This window comes from Oxyura jamaicensis, chromosome 7, assembly GCF_011077185.1.
Source record: "Oxyura jamaicensis isolate SHBP4307 breed ruddy duck chromosome 7, BPBGC_Ojam_1.0, whole genome shotgun sequence".
Classification (NCBI taxonomy): Eukaryota; Metazoa; Chordata; class Aves; order Anseriformes; family Anatidae; genus Oxyura; species Oxyura jamaicensis.
Genome location: NC_048899.1, coordinates 39,137,769 through 39,160,924, shown reverse-complemented (window position 1 = coordinate 39,160,924; position 23,156 = coordinate 39,137,769). Strand labels below are relative to the sequence as shown.

General features: G+C 45.0%; 1 protein-coding gene across 2 annotated transcripts in view; it reads left to right on the top strand.

Moving 5' to 3' along the window:
- ACVR1 (activin A receptor type 1) overlaps window positions 1–23,156 on the top strand; it is a 45,968-nt gene that overhangs the window by 10,978 nt on the left and 11,834 nt on the right. The window contains exons 2-7 of one of the 2 annotated variants that reach the window (XM_035331846.1): window positions 4,144–4,219; window positions 11,396–11,662; window positions 12,150–12,367; window positions 17,328–17,427; window positions 19,507–19,653; window positions 22,120–22,395. In XM_035331846.1, coding sequence (XP_035187737.1) covers window positions 4,144–4,219; window positions 11,396–11,662; window positions 12,150–12,367; window positions 17,328–17,427; window positions 19,507–19,653; window positions 22,120–22,395 — 1,084 coding nt within the window. The remainder of the gene's footprint in view (window positions 1–4,143; window positions 4,220–11,395; window positions 11,663–12,149; window positions 12,368–17,327; window positions 17,428–19,506; window positions 19,654–22,119; window positions 22,396–23,156) is intronic. The other variant, XM_035331847.1, reaches the window with a different exon arrangement.

Below are 23,156 nucleotides of genomic sequence, written 5' to 3'. Positions count from 1 at the left end.
GTGACCTGTAGCAAGATTCAGACTTTTTAATCTTTCTAATTACACGCTTTTCTAGGGGAAAATGTGAATTTATTTTTTTTTTCACTGTACGTAGATAGGAATTTCCAGAATCCTGTGCCCAGCTCTGCCATGCAGCTTCTGGGGGTGGTAGGAGGCATGGCACGGAGTGCAGGACTCACAGGTACCCGTGTTTGGAATGCCATCTAGTGGTTATTGCAGCTGTGATAACCCACCGTAGGGCATGCCGAAGAGTTGCAGACAATAATAGTGAAGATTGATGTCTAGGAAGGAAAATAAACGTTATGCATTATTTGCTGGTTGCTTTCTAGTTCCTCGGTCTTTGTCTGGATCAAATCCCACTCCCTCCCTTGAGGAGAAGTTCCCGTGGACTAGTCACCACCTGGTGTTTGAATCTGCTTACGTTGCTATGGAGATTGATTGAAGAATGTGTTGTTCTTTATGTTTAAATTTATTTTCGTTCTCTAAACAAATAGTAAGTGGAAGAGACATGCTTGCTGGTGTTACTTGAGACGGATTTTTGTTCTTATGTTCATTAAGTGCTTTAAAAATCAGTCTTTGTTAAGGCACTGGAGGCAGACCTGTAAACTCCCTGCTGTGTTTGCAGTTTGTGACTGGGATAACCTGGCAGCGCAGCGGAGCAGAGGCCTGGCCGTGGCGCTGCGTGTGGCCGCTGGGGCTCCTTGGAAGGAGCAGCGGGCGGGAGCCACAGGTCCCCGTCCCTGTGCCCCCAGGCTGCCGCGTGCAGCCAGCTCCCCGGGCTTATTTTTAACTGCTGATGGAACAGGCGCAGAATGGCAGCCAGCGAGGGGCCGCCGCAGCTCCGAGGTGCCTGGCAGGGCTTCAGCTGTGCGGTCAGCGCAGGCCAGGGCTGGTGCTGGCAGGGGCTGGCGGCAGGCCCCTGTTCCCCCTGCTAATCCCACCCGAAACGTCCTGCTCTCCTGCAGCAGGGGTCAAGGAGTGGCCAAGGTTTTAACATAGGTAAGGGCTGCTCTTTATTTTTTAGTGGTTATGCTCGCTCTCAAATCACTCCTGAAGGAAAATGCGAGTTGCATGGAGGCCAGCGGCTCGCTCGCGGCTCCTTGCTTCCCCGAGGCCGTGCAGGCGGTGCGGGCTGGCCGTGTGCGCTGGTGGGGTGCGCTGGCACAGCTCCGCGCGGGGTGCTCTGAGACGCTTGGGAAGGCGCAGGGTTGGGCCGAGCCTCTGCCAGCTGAGTCACAGGCGCTTGTGCTGGCCGCACGCGGGTCCCGGTGCCAGCCTTGGCGGCGCGTTCTTGTTTAGCAGAAGTCCGGGTGTCCTTCTGGGTGTGCTCTTCTGTGAAGCCATCCCCGGGCTCTGCTGCACAGGAACCTCTCGCAGTGCTCTGGACAAGGGATCAGGAACGACTGCTGTCATCGTGGTTTTGTGGCCTTTTTCCTTACTTAATCTATTTGCCAAGGACTGCTTAAAAATTGTCACGCTTGGTGGTGAACTGCTGGCTGTTACGGCCCACGCTGGCTTTGTCCTGGTGCACAAGTGTGGGCAGGGGGACACGGGGAGCTGGGGGTGCGGGGCTGGCTGTAGGTAGTGCTGTGCCAGTGTTGCTGCTCACCTGCGGAGATGCAGAGCAGTCGCTGCGGGTGGTGGGCGGCCGCCTCGCGGGGGTGCGGCATGGGTTTCCCTCCTCCTCCCTCTGGGAAATAAAGGGCCAGGGCTTGCATATGATATTTTGTCTTTTTTTTTTTTTTATCAATCATTTTCAATATAAATTGTTTGAAAAGAAAACAAATACTTGTGATTTTTTCCTGGTTTCAGTATGCAGGCTGCTTCCTGTGCTTTCAGTCCCTTCTCTCCAGTTCTCCTTCAGTTCAGTTCCGTGTGTTTCATCCCATTTCCTAGCAGAGCTCCGCCGAGTCCCTCGCTGTCTCCTTTGCTGAGCCCTGTTCCTGGCAGGCGCTGGGCTGACGGGCTGGGTGCTGAAGGGCTCGTGGGCAGCCGATGGCTGCGGGAGAGGGGCAGTGGGCGAAGCTGTGGTGTGTGGGTCTCAGCGGACGCAGCATTGGGGGTGGTGTGATGGTGTGCCACCGTGAGGGCACAAGTGCTGCTTTTCCTTAACCAGGCCCTGGAGGATGCAGCCACAAGCTGCAGTCCTGTAGAACAGCAGGGAACTGCTTGGCGCTTCTGGCAGAGCAGCATGCTGCTGTTGGTGTCGCCCTGCTCGCTCGGCTCCTTTGTCTCTGGCTCTGCCTCGCGTTCAGCATCCCGGGCTCCCTCCTGCACCACTCCTCCTGCTCGAGGGGCCCCGTGGGATGGCATCCTTGGGATCAAAGTTTCCTGCCTCTGCTCTCTGAGCCATCGACGTGTTGAAAGAAAGAGGGCACATCTCCTGAGTCACCTCTGTCTGGACTTGCAGGAAGTTCTCTGGGTGCGATGCTGAAGAAGCCGCTTAGGCGAGGTGTGCGGGGGGGGCACGACGTCGCTGCTGCTCCACGCCGGGGTGGCGGGGCCCCGCTGAGCTGACCCAGGGCGCTGAGCACCCAGCTGCTCTCTGGGACAGCTTCTGTCCAGTTTCACCCCCTGCTGCTTGGTTGCTCAGTGATCACGGCGTATAGGACTTCATTTTGCTCTGTTTCCAGAGTGACTGTTGCAGGCCAGTAACATGCAGTGATGCACACTAAGGGCGCGTTGGGCACGCATCAGGAACAGGGAAGGTGCTGTTACCTAGGGAGGGGGTGCTAAAAGTGGGAGTTTAATTTTGCTAGAGGTGAAGTGGTGAGCGTTGCTTGATCCTTCCTTTGGACAAAGAACCTCCATAACAACTAAAGCTCCATGCGCTAGGGTTCATAAATTCTTGACAGTCTTAACAGATGATGAAGCAATTACCGAAATCTTTCCCTTATTCTACAAAACAAATCCATGTCAGGAAATAAATACAGAAGTAAATGGCTTGGCTTTAGTCACCAAGCACTTAGGCAGCCTGCTAATGATTTGAAAAGGCAACAACAGAAGATATCTGAGAGAAAAAATGGCAAATCAATTTTTTTCTTCAATTTTCATCTGCTTAATTAGAATTAATCTGAATAACTGAACGTAAATGCTGTTTGTAAGGGGGGCAGTAATGACTCGGTGCCTTGGTCAAGAGCAGTGACTGTTGTGAGCGCAGTGCTTCCCGCTGTTTTGGTGGCAGTCGTATGGCACGTGGCTAGGCCCGAGTGTCTGTAGGAGCAAAGCAGCTCGGGACTGGGGGACTTTGAGTTGTCTGGCTCTGCTTGCTGGATTCAGTCCCAACAAAGGCTGATTGTAGTTAATCTCTGTTCCTTTGCAATGGTGATTGTTTCAGTGGAGAACTTAAGAGAGAAGAGTTTCTTTTCAGTAGCCTGTTAAGTAATTCTTGCTTCAAAGCGAAAAGAGGAGCTTTCATTTTCTTGTAAAGACCAAGTTTCCTGGAAAAGATTTGAAGTATGCAAGAGAATTCACTCCTTTATTTGCTTTTTTTAGATGGAGCATGTGCCTTTGCTGGTATGCTGGAAACACTCTGAGTTTTCAGAAAAGAGGTAGTTACCGATCTTCAATAGCAGAGAAATGAAGTTGGGTCATTGAGAGGAAAGCCCTTGGAAAAGAGGCATAAAACTGGAGACTTCCCAGAGTGGTCTCCCCCTTAAAGACAGCTTGCTTTTTCTTGCCATCTAGCACTGGTTTCTGCTGGTTAAAGTTATTCAGAGTCTTCTGGCTCAGATCTTTTCTGTTTTCTCTCAAAGCCCAAACAATACACAGTTTTACACGAGCTTATGTTAAGTTCACAGTAATTTAACTCTTCTTTAACCTGGTTGAAAGAGCCTATCTTCTACTTTATGTGCATGCTTGGCTCTGAAAGGGTTCTCGTCTTTGTTAGCACACCTCTAAATATGCACTGCAGTTGCAAATGATATTTGACTCTTAAAAAAAATAACATTTAAGAAACTGCAGTAAATTACAAGGTTTGTAGATGAAGGAAATAACTCGTTTAGCAAACAAAACCAAGCTTGGTTGTTCTGAGTCTTGTATAAGGAATTGATGAGAGACATTGAGAAACACTGACTTTGGGGTGGCTACATTTTAAGGTGACAGTGAAAGCGTGCGCAGCTCTCAAGTCTCTTCTCTTTCCACAGGCCTACGATGATAGATGGAGTTATGATTCTTCCCGTGCTGCTGCTGCTGGCATTTCCCTCCCGCAGTGTGCAAGGTGAGTGCTGTGGTGGCGGTGCAGTAGCTGCTGCTGCCGGAGCTATGTTTGCTTCTCCATTTTGAGTTGCTTCAGAGGATACTTGTTGCCTGTTTATGTATAAAGTCTGTAGTATGTATGATTGGCATAGGTCTTAGCAGGGCCTGGGGAGTGGAATGGGAAACTTGACTTGAATGGCCAACTTTTGCTGTGTGTAAGGAGCAGCTCTTTGCAGCACGTGGGCCCAGGTGCAGTTGCATTCTTAAAGCTAGGCTGTTGAAGCTCAAGGAAGATTCTTGTGTTTGGAGCATTCAGTATGGGGTTTGATAACTTTTCCATGACAGCTTTTGTGAAGTCTTTGGAAATGCAGAGGGGCTGGTTATCCATTGGTATTCAGCTGTGTGCTTGTAAAGGTTTCAAGGCATGCAGTGCATTTAAGATTTCCTTCAGCAATGTGGGAGAAGGGTATTTCCACTGCCATGGAGAGGTGGTGACAGTTCATCTGAATGTCCTCTGGAAGTTGTGTGAGATGGCTGCTTCCAGACAGCCTTTTTTCAATATTGAGCAAATGTTTTCTGCAGATCTTTCTCAGTTGTAAATGCATTTCAAGTGGCTTGTGACATGAGTCTAGTGTTTGTGGCGTATTGATCACAGCAGTGCAGAATGCTTTGGGTTGGAAAGTGCGTGAGAGTCCATCTGATTCCACCCCCTGCCTTGGGCAGGGATACCTTTACACTGGACTGGGTTGCTCAAAGCCCCAGCCTGGCCTGGAGGTGTTTATTTACAGGGATGGGGCAAATGATGTTCTTTTTTATTTACCTTGTCAAACCTCTTTCTGAAATACTCTGCTGAAATATGTTTGCTTTCAAACGCTGATGCAAAGAATAAAAGGCAGAGCATATTAAATGGAACTGTTAGAAGGGGTGGTTAAAAGTGAAAACAGATATGCAGAGGTTTAGTGTTTGATTTCAGTCATGCCTATGAGTAGACAATTATGACAAAATTTAAACAGGGAGGAACATTGGACAGGTGTTAGTGGAAAACAAGTCAAACTGCTAATTTTGTTGGAATTCCTGGTTAACTTCACTTGTATAGCGTGCGTAATCACACGCCTGCACTGCCTGTGTAGTGCAACCTATAGGACAAAATAAGCAAACCCCTCTACCTTCCAAAGCTACCCTACAGGTGTTAAAATCTTAGTTGTTTGATCTGACTTCTCTTTTTTTTTTTTTTTAAAAAAAAAAAGGTTCTAGAGCTGAGAACTTTATTGTCGTGTTGAAAAGAGGCAGGTAGGTGATCAGCAAGAGAAGAGTTACTAAATCCAAGCCGAGACATTTCTCTGCTCCTTTCCTGGCACCGTCTGTGATCCTAAAACCGGAGGTGTAGGATTGTGCCTACGCTGGGAGCGAAGGCAAAGCTGGACCAGATGTGCTGCTGGAAGGGGCTGTGGAAAGCGTAGTGCGGGGGCAGGAGCGTGTGCAGAGAGGTGTGCGGGTGCTGTCGTACCGTGGCCGTCCGCCTGTGCCAGCTGGACGGACATCTGCAGAGGGCAGCCTCCCGCGCGTGGTGTGAGGCTGCGGTGCAGACGGACGCTGGTCCAGTAGCTGTGTGCTTGGGCCTGCGCTTCTCTCTGTGGCGAGAGCTCTTGGGAAAGTCTGTTGTGGAAGAGGCGTGGCAGCCTTGCTTTCCTGTTCCTTGCTTTATTCCTTCCCTTCTCCCCCCGTACTTGCTGTGGTGAATTTTCTATGAGCAATTACTTGTCTAGTGCATTTCATTCATACTGCTGCTCCCCCTCTTCACGTGTGCTAGTAGTAGTGCTGTTTTATTTTCTATGGAAACTGTCTCCTGCTTCCAAGCTGGTTGTACAGAAGCATTTGGGGAGGCAGAAATACCTAGCGAGCCCCTCAGCAAACTTTCATTAATGCTTTTTCATCTGCATTTTGCCTGGCTGGTGAGGAAGCCTGGTCACAGCAATGCAGGAGCTTGCTGCTTTGTTTGTCAATTGCCTTTCAGTGCTGCTTGGCGTTTGAGCCCCAGTGGTGGGGCTGAGCCCAGGAGCACAGCCCTGTTTGTGGTGTTCTGCAGCGGGAGGGGGAATGGATGGATGTCGATCCTCTGCCGCCTGCTCCCAGGCGTGGCTTTGTGTACCAGGCACTGTGTGCTTTCCTACAGGCTTTCCTGAAATTGTTTACAGAGGGTTGTTTTGGTGGAGAACAGTTACCTTGTCTTTCCTTTGATATATGCACAAAATAACAAAGTTGCAAAGCCTCCTCATTGTTTTTCTTAATCTATTCTTTCATGGTTTAGTTCTTTTCCTTTCACTAGGAGTTGGGCTTGACTGTTATTTTACCCTTTTTCCATGAGCAAAAATGTCTGGGCATATCTTCAGGCATCATTTGGGTGCCAATGCTCACCCTGTTCCTGCATTGCTAGCAGGCTTCAGAAGGTGGAAATAAATATGATTTTTTTTTTAAAAGGCAAAACTGTATAGAATTCTAAGTGCAGAAATGTCTTTTCCCTACTTGATTGTCCAGAAAATACTTTTAAAATAGAAGTTTATTATGGCTCTAACTTCTGTGTTACTTTCTTAGCCCTGTAAAGTAGGGAAATACGCTTATTTTCATTTCCCAGCAAACTAAGCCCCTATTAATGCATAGTACTTTCTATGTAATGTAACACCTATACTTAATATCATACGCAGGGAATCATAAAGGCAAGTTAACCGTCAAAAAAAAAAAGCTGTCTAATGTACAGCTGAATGGACTCAAGTGATTTTATTTTTTCCACGTCTGCTTTCCTTCTTCTGCAATTAATTAAGGGATGAAGTTCTGGCAGATCCCACCTCTACCCCTAATCCTAGTCATTTAAAAAGAAAAATAATACAGCTGCTTTTGAATATTCTGACCTTAGAGTATGAAGCCTCTTTCACCCTAGTAGAGCTTTCAGCAGCTCTGCGACTTGGACTTGGCGTAGGATTTGTAACCTTTGTACTTTGATTGGAAGCCTTCCCCTTTGGAAGGAGTGATCCCCAGTGCCTGCGATGCATGATGCAAATGGCCAGAGTCATTCTCTTAAACGTTCGTGGCCATTCCAGTCAGGTCTCAGCCGCGGCCTGGTTGGTTCGAGGCTCGCGTACCTCCCTCAGTTCTTGGCCACCTGGCTTTATTTTCCAGCCATGTATGAGGAGGTCTTGTGGGTGCGTGCAGGTTATCCCTCCAAACGCTTGCCTGACTGCATTCTCTCTAAATATTACTGTATGTACTGCTGTTGTACTAGGTCAGTCTGCAAGTTGAAATTTTGAAAGGATACGCAATGGTGCTGCATTGCTGGAAGGAAATGATTTGCTACTGTTAAAGCCCTTCTTTAATATGTAATTTAATTAGAGACCGTCTTCAGAAAGAAAACTGTCTCTTACCATGGTGCATGTTTTGACTCTTTGTATGGCTTTAATTAGCTCGTTATTTGCTGACCGTATCACATAGCTAACGTAGCGTTTATTTCAAATTACAGTTAACTGAAATAAATCAATAAATAAAAACTTTAAGAAACTCTTGCTTCAGTAAGAGTAAGAAAAGGTGGCCTAGTGCCTATTTCACTAGCTATGTGGTTAGAACACAAAACATTCTTCTGCATGTGAAGAGATCAGCTCAAAATCAGCGTGCGTTACCAGAAACATTTTATACTGTATTTCTCCTTAGAGAGTAGAACTTGATGTTCGAACAGTTAACAAAATGGTTGCAATCCGAGAGTTGGATACAACATATGAAATAAAACTGCCTAGATTAGTAACTTTTCTTGTGAAACAAAATTCACATAGAAGTAAACACCACTCATCTTTGTTTCCTTGCATATATACATTTCCATAGTTAACCCAGTTCTCAAAATCTCGAGTTTTGGTGTCCTGTGGATTCAGACTGGAAAGGCTGGGCTGCGTCTGCACACAAGAGCACTGTGCAGCACAGCATATTCTGTGCAGCCACAAAAAGGACCTCTTCAAAGGGGGCTAAACAATGGTAATCAGTAAAATGGAATTTCCAATGTGGAGTACCTTGTGGAGTATAAATACCTAGGTGATTAGAGTCAGCACTCTAACTGTTGACTTTTGCAAAGTGAATAAGCAAACAAAATAGAGGGACTTCAACTGCAGCACTTCCATAGTGATGAGCTGTGTGTGAAATTTACTGGAGTACAAAGCTCCATGTGAAGTTCCTGTGAATCTGTGTGGCAAGTCAGATTTAGGTGTGTTCATGGACTGAAAGTGCAGCAGTGCGACTGCATTCCGAAACAAACGTATGCGCAGCGCGTGTGTTCAGGGAATGGGAGCAGTTCTGAGCTTGGCTTCCTGCCCGCATGCACTGCCTGACAGCCGTCCCTGCCTGGAGCTGTTGTGGAGCAGGTATGCTCCTCTGACGGGTGCGTGGGGGAGCTGGTTGTTTCAGCCATCATCTCTGGATTGCAGCTGGCCTGTGGCATTTGCTGGTCGCACCTGTCCCACGGACTTGCTAGCACAGCTAGGAGAGCTGTGGAGAGGCGGCATCCAGCACAACTGCCTCTTTGTGGATTTGCTGCGTGCCCGCAAAGCTGTGCTTTGCAAGCACGGCTGGATTCAATTTTACGGAAATACTGCTAGAATAAGCAACGCTTCGGAGTTGGCTTTGCACACACTGAGGGTGTCTTGGTGCAGCACGGTGTTTAGCTTGTAAGCATGCACTGAAGCAGTGCCTGTCTGTGTCTCGGGCTCCTAACAGCAGGCCTGTCGCAGCTGGCGGCCCGCTGAGACAGCGGTGGGGGGCACGGTGCTAGAGCTGTGTCTGCAGCCTGAGTCAGCCCTCGTCGGAGTCAAACTCAGCCTGCTAGGGGAAAGGGGCACTGCAGGAGCATTAACGACGGAAGGACCAGCTGGTAGGCGGTAATACACTGTGCAGCTGGAACACCACCTGAGTAAAGAAAGGAGCAGTTTGGGCACAAGGAGTAACAACTGTCACGAAGGAGCATCTGTACGTGTGGGCTTTCTGCAGCAGGTAACTGTATGGGTCCGTTGCCGTGCCGGGATCTGTAGCAGTGTGTCTGTACGTGCACAGGCAGCGTTAGTGCGCCGTCACGCTGCGCTGCATGGCTCTGCCTACCACCTTCGTGTGTCTTTTGGACCACTGCCTTCAGCCTGGAGCAGTCTGGTTGCAGGATGGGTTGTGTGTCCAGAGCTGCAGTGCGTTAGTTCCCCGCTTGTAAGGGATGCGGGTTGCTCTATGTGGGCAGATGAACCGGCTGGTGTGGTTGCTTCCTGACCCATTTTGGGGTTCCAGAGCTGCTCCAAAGAGCAGCGTGTGAGGGGAGGCAGCTTCCTCTGGCTTGTGCGAGTTTCCCTCAGTCTTGAAGTGTCCTGGGGTCGCGAGGCGAGGGGAGCGCTGGGCTGGAGCAGGCCGCAAGCCGGGTGAGGTTTCCTTGCGGATGGAGGATGTCCCGCATGAAGGCGGTAGGTGTGCGCCGCGGGGCGGCCGTTTCTGCTGTTCCTGAGCAGCAGGGCCGGCTGGCCGCGGCCCGCACGCCTGCTTGCTGGTCAGCATGAAACGTCTCGCTCACGGGGAGGCGCTGAAACCCTCGCTACGAGGGGGCTGGACAGAGATCTTCACCGAAGGCAGATCGTGGCCGTGCCTCTGGAGAAAATCCCTCAGGCCTCTGGCTGTGAATGCCGTCAGTGATTCCAGCCAGATGAACTGCGATTAAGGGCTTGGGTTTTACACCACCAGTTGTTTTGCTGCTGCTGCGGGCAGAGAAGGAACAGAACATTGATTATAGGAATCTGTCTGACGTCTTTTTTCTAAAGTTCCACAAAATTAGCAAGTTATTAGTCAGGACGTTTAAGTCTGGGTTTTTGCGTACCAGTACTTGAAGTCAATGTTGACTTCAGTGCTGCCTGATTTCAGAACACTTTCCCTAATTCTTTCCTAGCTTTTGTTAGTGATTCCAAAATAGCAAGTTGTATTTGTGTACTTGTTCGTTGTGGGAGGAGAGGAGGACAATTAACTGAGTTATATTCCCAGTGGGCAGGCTCTAATGATAGGTTTGAAAAAGTCAAACACGTGGTGGTACGCTGCTGCTATTTTAGGAGCACCCACCGTGTTTGTGGTTGGAAACTTTGTTAGAACTGGAAAAGGACGTGAGAGAGGCTGCTGTACGTGTGTGTCCAGGTGGGGTGTGCGTGGCGCTGCCCTGCAGCTAGGCCTCTCCTCAGCCACCCGTGGGCGCGCAGCAGCCCTGTGCCTACACCGTGATGCGCATCTGCATTTTGCAGGGTGCTGAAGAGCTGCCGGTGTTCTCATTCACTAGCTGAGAGCTGTGCTCTCCTTCAGTCAAAGAGCAAAGTGACCAGGTGTTTGGGGCGGTGTGTTAAAGGCACGTGCCATTCCTGAGAACAGTTGTGTGTGCAGCTCTGCGTGGGGGCACTGCTTTTTTTTTCTTTTACAGCTGGGGGTCTCTGGACGTTTTGCTGATGATACTTGGAAGAAAAGTCTCCAACTTGATGCTATTTTTTTTTTCTTGAAAGTTCTTCCACTTTCTCAGCATTTAGAGTTGGAAGGGATGCAGTGTCCTTGCTGACAGCATGTACTGCTTTTGTGTGCTTTTTATGTTCATGGTTACTCAGGTTGGCAAGCTACTTCTCAAAGGCTTGTCTTCTTGTTCCAGGTTTACTGTTCAGGCAAGCTAATTAAACCCACCAAGCCCTGTGTTGCTGTGTCTACTGGGAATTTAAATGACCTTAATTTGGTTTAGTTAGTCATTTCCAGAATACTTGAGAAAAAACATTTCCATATAGAAATACAATGTGGTTTAGCAAATCTGCTTTAGATTTACACTGTTAGTTTTTCTCTGCTGAACGTTCCTGTGTAGATGACCCTCCTGTACTGGATACCCGAAGTCATGCGCACATGAGTGAGGCAATGTTAAATGTCGCTGAACTCTGGAAATTTGAATGCTTGGAGTGGGACAGATAAGATTGGTATTTCTTTGATGGTGCAAGCTCATACTTGCTGAAACAGATAAATCAGTATCATTAGCTCCTACTTGGCAGTTCCTCAGCGCTAATTGCAAGTGATATTTCTTCCATTAAACAGAAAATTTTATTGTGACTGTTATCACTAAATATGTGAAACTAAAAGAGTATGATGGCGTTTCTTTCTCAACTCTCCATTTTTACAGATGATGAGCTGAAGCTGAATATGGTCCACTACGAATGTGTGTGTGAGGGCATGTCCTGTGGGAATGGAGATCGTTGCCAAGGCCAGCAATGTTTTGCTTCTCTAAGCATAAATGACGGTGCTAAGGTTTACCAGAAAGGCTGCTTCCAAGTCTACGAACAAGGGAAAATGACGTGCAAAACACCACCATCTCCTGACCAAGCAGTAGAGTGCTGCCAAGGATACCTGTGCAATATGAATATCACTGCACAGTTGCCCTCTTCTAAAGGTGAGAGGTTGATTTATATAACGGCTTTTGAGAAAGAAAAATGGTTCTGCTTTGATCTGATGTAATGGGAGTGAGATGGCTTCTGTGCTAGTGAAAATCAGCCTTTAAACAGCACAGTGAGTCTCTTCCTACTTTTGTTCTCCATCTTGGAGCCTGCTGGCATACATCTAACGTCCATAGGTTGAGTGATCTGTATTGCTGAGTGAATGGTGGGGGTTGAAGAGCAGAGCTGAGCTGCAGCCTGTGTGAGCAGGCTGTAGTCGCTTATTCCCCTTTCATACGTGGGATTTAATCTGGAGGGGCTGGGGTAGTTCTGGCAGTTCTGCAAGGAGTCACTGTAGAAGAACTACAGAACAGAACTTTGGCTGTGTTAGGACCAACCTCTCTTCCAGTCTGGGTGGCTACCAAGTTAAATGCTCTCAGCACTCCTGGTTGTAAAAAGACATTCTCTGGGAATTCTCAAACTTTTTTTTTTGTTCTTTCCAAGGGCAAACCCTCCAAGGAGAAGCTGCTGGTTACAGCATGGAAACACTAATTATTGTTATACTGGCTCCTGTGATAGTGTTGATATTTTTTTCTGCGGTAGCTGTGCTGATCATCCGGAGAATACAGAAAAGCCATATGGAGAGGCTAAATTCTAGAGATGCAGAGTATGGCACTATTGAGGGACTCATTGCATCAAATGTTGGGGACAGTACATTGGCAGTAAGTAATCTTTATGCATGGTAAAAAGACAACCTTTCTTTGATTTCTTTGCTTCCAAACCCCCTCATCTATCCCCTCATGGATAGATGAGAAATTCTCTCTTTATATTTCTCAGATAAAGTCTTCAGATCCTCTTCAAACACTAAGAGTTTCGTGAGTATTTCCCATGTTGGTGCTTCTACTCCATAACATACCTTCACTGAAGAGAGGAAAAGTGGCTAAAGGAGAAAAAGGTCCAAAACAAATGCTTTTAACGATATGCTGCTATATACATTGGATGGCTATTTTCTTTGTGTTTTGGACTGTAATTCTCTTAGTGGGAGAAAGGTTATTCCTTACTTAAGTAAACTCCATGTTCAATTTCTGTGTCTTTGCTAGGAAGTGTTGGTTACCACCAGGTAGGGGAGCAGTTCTGACTATGTCCGGAAGCATACCACAGAAAACTGCTGCACCTACTCGCATTGAAGTTGACAACTGCTTTGCAGACCCAGCTGTGGGCATTTCTAAAAAGGAAGATCTATAAGACCACTAAAAAATCTGTTCTGGGGAGCTGGAAACTTCCTTACATTTCTGTTTTTGGGGCAGAGATGTTTCTAGAAAATGCTGCTGTGAGTAAGAGGTAGAAGAATTGCTTTCATCCCAGGATAGTACATCCTGACAAATACACTTGAGATGGTCAGTAAGGGATACCACTGGAGTAGGTAAAATTATTTTTTGAGGAAGAGTAAGTTAAAACTGATAGCAGTCAGACTCCCAGTCACCTGGGTTACCCCAGTATGCATTTCTCAAATAGTTTGTGTACGGAGCAAGTAAACCAGCGTTTCATCCAGAAAGGACCTGAAAGGGTGTAATATGGAGAGATGCATTGCAGAAGATGGATAGGAATTAGGTTTGTACCTTCTGCAGTATAAGGATGGGGGGAGACATCAAAATAAGCAAGGATAAAAATGTAGAGGGTAGTGTGACAAAGTGGTATTTGGCAAGGAGTTTCATTGGACGAAAGACGTTTCTAGAATGCTGCAGGTCGGTATACATTCAAAGAAGTAGGATGAGAAGACTGTATATTGCTGATCACATAGAACAGAAAACTAACCACCAAAAGAAGCCCCCAAAAATGCAGCAGAGGGAGTCCCTTAAATTAATATGTTTGGAAGCTGGAAGGGCATTAGAGGAAAGTATCTCATGTATGTTATAGCACTCCCACTCTTGCTTCTAATTCACTCTGCTTACAGCAGCCTAACACTCTAATACCCCAAAGTCCCTGTATGCTTCCCCATATGGAGAGGGACTCTATCAGGGAGTGTGGTGATAGGGCAAGGGGTAACGACTTTAAACTACAAGAGGGTAGGTTTAGATTAGATGTTAGGAAGAAATTCTTTACTCAGAGGGTACTGTACAGGCTGCCCAGAGGAGCTGAGGCTGTCCCGTCCCTGATGGTGCCCATGGCCAGGCTGGATGGGATTTGGGCAGCGTGGGCTGTTGGGAGGTCCCTGCCCATGGCAGGGGACGGCTTTGACGTCCCTCCCAACCCTAACCATTCTGTGATTTTATGATACATCTAATAACCCAGTTCACTCCATGACTAGTACTGTAATAAAGGACATTGCTTTGGGGTATGATCAGAGATCAGATACTGATCTGTAGGGACCTTACAGTGGCCACCCTGATAACAGCAGGATCGAGTACGCTGTAAACTGCAGCAGCTTCATGCTACTGCCCTGCTGTCCTGCTTCAGGTTGGCCATATATCAGCTATATTTGGCAATTTTTAAAATGTCTTTGGCTCTCTTTATTTAGCCCAAAAGGCTTGATTCTCTGTTTTTAAAAGTCAGTTTTGATGAGTTCATCACAAACCAGGCATGTGTACAAGTCTTTAAGCACTGACTTCCAGCTTTTACTGCCTCTCTTATCAGTGCAAGCCCATTTCCATTCCATTTGCAGACCTTTCGCACTTTGTCATTTAGTGTTCCTCGAAAACAGTGATTAAAGGCTGGGAAGAATAAATCAAATTCCTTTCAAAAGAAATAGGAAAAGTTGCTAACTGTAAGTTGTTTTGTTTAATGGAACAGTTTTGTTCACAGCTATCAAACCCTTGTAGCTTTATGATTATAGTGTCGCTGCTGTGCCTCTTGGGTGTTGATGTGTTTAAAAAAATAAAAAATTGATAGTTCCTTGTCTGTAAATGTTCATCTAAACATCATCTAAGACTTTGGTCAAGATTTTTCTTCTCCATTGTGTGCTTTAAATCTCTAGTTTTGTTACACATCAGGTTCGTTTACATCTAGGATTAGTCTCCATAGTGTAATGAATACAGCCCTAAGCTTCCTAATGGAGAATGTAAAGAGTGGGGGCCTCCTGAAATCTTGCTTTTACAGTCATTGTTGTAGATAAGCTTTTGCCTCTTTCTTATACAAGCAGGAAGGAAAATGAGCTCTCAATTCATATTGGAAAGCAAAATAATGTTCTCCAGTCACTCTTAAAAGCTCTTTTTCTTGAGCACTCATTAAAAACTGTTAGGAGAAATGGAATTTCATTGGATCTAGCTGAAGCCTGGTAGTGCAGTTTGCTGGGAATATTACGGTTGATTATGCTTACGCTGTTCTATCCTATTTTGTTTTTAAAGAAAAAGTCCAGTAATACAGGGCACCCAGTTACTGATGTTTTGAACTAGTACATAAGTCCAGCTATAAAAGTAGCTGGGTATTAGCATTTAAAAGGTTAATAAGATTTTAACATTCAGTCAGAATCTTATTCATGTTTTTTGAGATTACAGCTTAAAGTCTGGTTTCCATGCACTAAAAGTACCAGAAAGTGATAAAACTCGTAAGAAGGCGGCATGAAAGATTTTCTGGAGTATCAATTGCATGCCTCTTGTAGGTGATCCAAGTAATAGTCCCATCACCTTGTTGATTTCAAAACTGTTTTCAGTTGTTCATAACTATGCCAAATTTAAATAATGTGGGCCAAAACATTCCATAGAATCATAGAATGGCCTGGGTTGGAAGGGACCTTAAAGATCAGCCAGTTCCAACCCCCTGCCATGGGCAGGGACGCCACCCACTAGATCAGGTTTGCCAGGGCCTTATCTAGCCTGGTCTTGAACCCTCCAGAGATGGGGCATCCACAGCTTCTCTGGGCAACCTGCTCTAGGGCCTTGCTACCCTCTGAGTGAATAATTTCTTCCTAATGATTTAGTGATAAACGATAATTTAATTGATAAATTAATGATAGATTTTCCATGATTTATCTACTAAAGGATGAGGTTTTTTGAGTGTGTGTTCATTTGCTGTGGCTCAGCTGTTTTAATGAAGGAGAATTACAATAAACTATTTAAATTATATTTTTTAAAATAAGTTTTAATTTGCAGGGGACTTGAAATTTATCATAGGAACCGCTGTAGTGCCACAGGCATGCTTGGAGTTCTCCTTAGGGCCATTTCAGAAACGTTCACGTTTGAGGAGGGAGGGGTGTACGCCTGGCAGCTGAGCCGAGGAGGCCATTAGGAAAGCGTAAGGGTACCAGGAAGGGGGCAGAAGGGACTGCAGAGTGCTGACCAGCAGCTAGCCAGTCGTTCCTGCTGCCCAAGAAGCCAAGTGGGGCATTCAGGAGTGAGGAAATTGTGGTTGCTGCCGTGGCCTGCTGCTGTTAGAGCTTCCTTCTGTCTGCTCTGGTCTGGCTGAAACTCAGCTGTGCACCAATGTGTATTTTTTGTAAATCCACACTCCGAGACTGGGGAGGATTGCATGTGCACGAGGCTCGGGCTGCTGTGCAAGCTCACCTGGCTCGTTCAGGTCTTTCTCTTTTGTCTCTTGGTCAGCCCTCCTCCAGGAGGGTTTCAGTTTTGGGTGCTGGGTGCCGCCACTTGGCGGAGCAGCTTCAGCGTGGAAGCCTTTTGCTGCTCTCTGAGGGTGAGCAAAATGGTTACGCAAACCTTCAGCCTCTTAGAGGCAGTGGCCGTAAATGTGTGCTTACAAACTGAAGCTTGCCCTCCCTGCCCAAGTGCTTCAACCAAACGGTCAGCTGAGCTCCAGTGTATGTTTGCAGGCCAGATATTAAAAAGGCATTGAAAAAGCAAGTCATATTGCATGTTGTGATTCCGACCTTCTAGCTGTGGCAGGGGTTTTTGTTTGGTTGTTTTTTTTTTAGTAAAAAAAGTTAAAAGTTCTCAGTGTCTCTCCAATGCATGTCTGTTCACAGGGATGCATAAAGCAGACTTTGAGAATCCCGATACCCCGGATCAGTATCAATAGGGCTGGGACATGACCTGAACTCTGATTAGTAAAAGCACGTTTGTGGTGCTGTGCCTTTCTAGTCCTCTTTAATAGGGAGAAACCACAGGAAACTGGAAGAATGGGAGAAGTCTGCGTGAATGTTCAAAAGCAAACACTGTTTTTCTGTGACAGATAAGTGACATGCAGAGGCAAGAGGTCATCATAAGCTAAGTAAAAGGACAAAGTGCTGAAAAAAAGTGTGAGCAGAATCTCCGAATAGAGGATAGCTTGTACGCTGCAAGTGAGCTTCCAGGTTCACAGGCAGTAAATGTTATTTAATTCTTCTTAAAACAAAGTTGTTTGCAAAGAAATTATGCTATAATGCAAAATAAGAGAGACATGAGAAATCTGAGAATGAGACAAGGCTTAATTTGTTTGCTGTTCCTTGTTGTGTTGTCCATCAGATTTCCAAGAGAAATTGGTTATGCGTAAGTTGTAGGTCCCCTTCTCTTCTTTTTTGTGCACAGTATGGTCTCTCTGATGGTAAAACCTTGCAGAGTGTTCTCTGCCTATCGGTACAGTGGTGGCAACAGTATATCTTGGTCCTGAGTGGCCAAATAGTATCACCAGAGACACTGAGATACCAATAAGCTTTAACTTAACCTGTCCTGTGAAGAGGTTTACCTTTGTATATTTAAGTTACAACATGAACTACCCTGTTTTCCATCTTCTGGTTTTCCTTTTGAACAGGATTTATTGGACCATTCCTGCACATCTGGAAGTGGTTCTGGACTTCCTTTCTTGGTGCAAAGAACGGTGGCTCGCCAGATCACACTTGTGGAGTGTGTAGGTTAGTAGAAGTCTTGTTCATGTCTAGTGCTGAGTCTTGGTGACACATGCAAGTAGAAAACTGTATCTTGCATCCTAATTACTGTTTTCTCAGTTGTGTGTATAACGTGAAACTTTTGATGCTTCAGCTTACAGAATGTATTTCTTTTTGTTAAGTGGGGTGAAAAAATCCTTTCAGATCTATGCAGAAGAGTGGCAAATATAATCTGTGCTTTATATGGAAAAAATTGAAGTTTGTTCAGTAAGCCTTACACTCTGCACAGTTACACTCTGAACAGTGGTTTCAAAAGGTCTTTGAGACTATTAAATATTAGTCTCAAAATATCTGTCTTTCTGATATGTTTTGTAGCTTACTTGCCCTGCAATGTTGCTTTGGGAGTGTGCAATGATGTATTGTTGCTGTTCTATTCCTCCCAAAAGAGAGCAGCTCTTTTTTCTTATTTTTTTTAAATTAAGAATAAATAATTCCTAGTAATTCTTCCCTAAAACTCTTTTGAGTCCATTTTTTTTTTTTTTTTTGCAGAACTTGTGTTAACTTTAAGGGTCTATTACATTTTTCTTCAGCATGTATATATTAATTGAATAGTGTTGAAATTGAACTTAGTAATTTTAGGAAGCACCTGGGTCGAAGGTGTCCTGAGGCAGCGATATTGAGCCTTGATGCTGCCCTGGTGCAAGAGAGGTGGAGGAGGTGTGATAATTGATTCTACTGGGGGGGGGGGGGGAACACAACACATTTTAAATGCTTTATGCTGCTTTTTCAGTGACTTGAGCTTGGAAGCATTTAAGACATACTTTTAAGTCACTAGAAGTTTAAATTTGTCAGGGTCTTAAATTAAGCCTGAGACTACAGCGACTGGCTTGTGGTCAGTCTGTAGAGACTTGGTCTGCATTTTGCCAGTGTCTCTTTGTTTCTGGCTCCTGGTGTGTAGTGAGTAGGCACACATGTTCCCACTTGCATTAAATCCTAGCGTACATCCTGGGTTGTTGTGTAACTTCTCATCAGAAACTGTAGAGTATGAGATGCATGATTATCTTAAGAGGTATCTAGCCTGCCGTATGGAGGTGTGTGTGTCTGTCTCTCCTTGGAATTATGCCTGATCCTGAGGTAACTCAGGCTGGCGATATTTTCAGAGACCATGTGCTTCAGCCTATGTAGCAGGAGATAAAAGTGCCCGTGCAGGAATTCTCTTCTGGGTTGACAGCATTGAGCCATCAAGTGATGGGTATCTCGGTTCATTTGGTTTTATCTGCTGCTTATTGATGTGTGCCTTTAAGGAGCTCTGAATGGCACAGCGATGATGGGCAGAACTTGGATGTTAGGAGTTGTCAAATCCGACAGAATGCATTGCATGTGAACCCTGAGGCTATTGTATTCCAGCTGCCATGAAGATGATGATGACCACAAACTTTTCCATTGTGCCTGCTCTGGGATGTTGCTTTGCTGAAGGGCATTTCATACTTTCATATATGATTTTAAACCATTTGCTTGGCGTGCAGACAATGTGTACTGATCCCCACCTGACTGATGTTTTGGTCATGGTCTGTGGTATGTGTGTGTGTGCGTTTCTTCTGTCCTCCTAATTTCAGAATTCATTGGTGTCTTTGTATAAATTCATTGACTGTTCTCAGCATCATAAGGCTGAGGTAACCTTGCTTCAGGGAATTGTATGTGAAGTGCTATTTTCTTGCTAGACAAAGTGGAAAAGGAATTATTGCACAGAATGCATTGCAGAAAATTTTAGAGGCAAATAGGCAATTATGTTGGGTTGTAAATAAAATTTTAGCTGTGTGTCCTGTAGCCTTGTTCAGCTGTGCTACAAATAACACACGATATTTCGCGTGTGTACGTGTGCCTAAGTATTTACGCATAGTGGCAGCAAGCTCATGCTTGTTAGAAACTTGTTTGGGTTTAATGGCATGTGTCTTTACGTACTGTCCTGTTAATATTATAGAAGACAAAGGACGGTAATGAATACTAAGGTTTGTGGTGCTGTCATTGAGACTAAATTCACCCAGTCTGTCCTGCGAGGATTTATAGTTCACAGCTGTTAATTACTGTGTTTTTTCTGCTGACCAGGAAAGGGACGTTACGGAGAAGTCTGGAGGGGTCAGTGGCAAGGAGAAAATGTTGCTGTGAAGATCTTCTCTTCTAGGGATGAAAAATCCTGGTTCAGGGAAACTGAGTTGTACAACACTGTATTGCTGCGGCATGAAAACATTTTAGGTGAGTAAACAACCATAGTTATGTTGCTCATAAAGGTGATATAGCTGAACAGTTAACTTGTAAAGTACTGCAGACTTGTCACATATCTCGCAGTCTTCAGGAGTTGACTCCTGTATTTGCACTAAATGGTTGAAGGAAAATTTTTAAGAGGGGAGGCTTTCGAGAAGGTGCTAGTATCTGAGTCCCATAACGAGGAAGTGTCTCAGCAGCCATGATTCATTGTTCTTCTGCAGAAATATTCTTGCAAGAGATGATTGAGATAGTTCACTGTTGGCAGCATAGTGTATAGAGATGAAGGGAGGTGCCACAGACCCTCATGCTAATAATTCGGCCTTGCAGCTCTTGTTGTGGGGTAGCAAAATGGCAAAGCAGGGTGCTGTACAGTATGTAGGTGCAAAACTTCTAGTGGATCTGATTTTGTATTGACGTTAGTTTAACTGGGAGAAAGAGTGGGCAGGAATTTACAAGGAGACTTAAATATTTGAATCTTTTTTTCTTGTGCCTGAATAAACTGGTATGAATTCATTATTTTCTGTTTAATGTAACTGTTCTGCTCCGAGATTGGGTCAAACTGGTAAGTTGTCTTCGGTGTTTAATTTAAACTATAATTGAAGTTTAAACTTCAATATATATTTGCAAGGAAACAAGATAACGTGTGATGATTTTTAATCTTCATCCTTTGTACCTTGTGTGCTCAGTTCCAAGAGCTTAGAAAAGGGCTTCTTTGTTGTGTTAACTGTGGCTGAAGCTTAAGTATCCGTTTTGGTTCCCGGTAGAGAAGACCTTCTTTGGTGTGCCACCCTTACAAATAAAAGTAACACCTTGTCTTCTGTTTACTGGCTTTACCTCACTCACAATTTGTCTTAGTTCAGTCAGCTTTACTTGGGCTCCTTCTTCTTGTTTCCTGACTGAGAGTATTCCTTGGCTCTATAGCTTACCCTGCTAGATGTTTGTCCGCTTCCTGAAGCAATTCCTTTGTTACTACAAAAATAATTTAGTGGCCTCCTGAAATGTGAGTTATTGAACTTTCCTTCCCCAGAGAGCAACTAACTTGGCTGAAATTACGTTACACACTTCCCATGTTCCTCTGTTTGTGTTCAGTCTTTCTTGATAACTGTCAAATTTGTTGGCTATTTTATAGAATTTTTTTAGATGCAATATTAAACAATATCACAGATTACAAAAGTGTCCCATTGTGGAGAAATCTGACTTCTAGGAGAGAAAGTAGTGGGTGTTCTTTCTGACAAATGTCATATGTGGGCTTTTAATAAACATGATTTGTTTCTCTGTCTTGAGAGTAAAACTTTGGCTGCTTCCCAGCTAAAGCTGTTGAGACCAGCAGTGTGCCTACACAAATCCAGAGGTAACAGGAAGGGAGCTATGCCTGAATATTAGGTTCAGTTTTAAGGCAGTGCTGAGGTTCGTGGGCTTAGAAAAGAAATTCCTTTCTTCCTTCCTAGAAAATCACTGAGATGCAGCTGTGATGTGTAAAGGTGCTCTGCCGTACTTCACTGTGGAAGTACTGTGTGCACCGGTTTGAAGTAGAGCTGCTCCTACTGCTATTTTTGGTGCGCTAATCTCCTGGTGCTGCCAAGCTCCCCTTAGCCATCTGCCGCTCTGTATTCTGCGGCTCCGTTGTGAGCCGGTGTGCAGTTAAGGAGATCCGGCATTTGGAGGCTGGAGCAGTCTCAGAGGTCAGGCTGCAGCCATCCCTGTGTGGCCTTTTAAACAATCAGATCATTGGAGTGGAAGTTGTTGCTGTGGTGAGATGTGCTTTTCTCAATCCCTTTGATTTGAAGGGTGTGACATTTCCTGTAGGGACAGTAAGCTTCTGACATGTGAAGGCTGATTGTTGAAGTGCTCCAGAGACTCACCTTGAATGTAAATGTGAAGCTGGTACAACATATATTCTCTTGAGATTTTTTTGAGATTTGAAGCTTGTATGAAACACTTCTAAACCTTTTCTCAGAAGCTTACACTGGCTACTTCTTGTCCTTGAATAAGAAATTAAATTTTATTGCTGCTTTGCAGTGTAATCCTGTTGAGTGGACAACAGCAGATGTGCTACTACGTGGTGGTTTCTTTGTTTAACTGGAGGCTAAACCTGCCAAGTCCTTTGGAAGGGAAGAGAAGGGGGGAAGTGGAAACAAACAAATACATATATTTTAAAAACTTTTTTTCAAATATGTGGTCCTGGCAAGTAATTGTTTGGTGTGACTGTCTGAAAAAAATAGGATATGGATATTCATGTGCGTAGGCTTGAGTTAGAGATCCAGAATAAATCATCTCTTTTTTTTTTCCATCATGGTAATAACCTGCAGTCTGTTTTCAGTGCAGTATGATGGAGGACAAGTTTTTAATTAAGTTTTAATTTACAGGAGAACCCTAGTAGTATTGATCCTTTTCTTAGGAGAGTCTTGAAGGAGCTCTGCCATCTTTTTTTTTCTTCTTTTTTTTTTTTTTTAGGTTTTATTGCATCTGATATGACTTCCAGAAACTCTAGTACCCAGCTGTGGTTAATTACCCACTACCATGAAATGGGGTCTCTGTATGACTATCTGCAGCTCACTACCCTGGACACTGTCAGCTGCCTGCGGATAGTACTGTCCATAGCTAGTGGTCTTGCACATTTGCACATTGAGATATTTGGAACCCAGGGGAAGCCTGCCATTTCTCATCGGGACTTGAAGAGCAAAAATATCCTTGTCAAGAAAAATGGACAGTGCTGCATAGCAGACTTAGGTGAGTTCATTTCACTGCTAACATACTCTGTGTTCCTGCAGTAATGTAATTGTAAATATATTAGATAACTCCAACCTGAAAAGCCTTGAAGTAACCTTAAAATAACCTTAAGATTTTCTGGTGTTACCCTGCAGGATTGTAATAGCCGCTAGATGGCACTTACAACTTAGAGATGCTGCTCTGCTACCGCCACTACTGAAGAGGCTCAGTACAGTGTCTGAGTTCAGAAATAATTCTGTTGTTTTTGACTTGTTCTTAGGGTTTTTGTTGCTGAATGCCATTCATAGATTTCTGCAGGTAGCAGCTGTTAGGGTTCACTTTGCTTTTGAAGTAAGTGTCCTCCTGTTTGATGTCTAAGGATCATGCACTCCCTGTTCCAAGCTCTGTATGTCTGAATGACATCCATCTAGCTAGAGCCTTTTCCCAGGTAATTCAGTGAGTCCAGAACTGAATTCCCCTTGACCATCTGGTTTTAGGCTTTTAGCGGGTAGGATGCTGAGAGAGATGCAAGAGTGTTCATACCAAGGGGGGGGGGGGGAGTTGTCTGCCAAAACTTATTTTGTAAATGCAGGGGAGAAGATAGTGGTAGAATACAGGTAGATACGGGGAAGTCACTGGCTAGATAGGAAGTGTATTAGTAAGTGGGATTTTTGATAATCCCAGTGCATAATTCCTGTGGGACATGAGGTACACCCAGGAAATACATAAAAGTCACACACTTGGGCCACAGAGGGCTGGCCTATCTGAATTGTAGAGGGAAT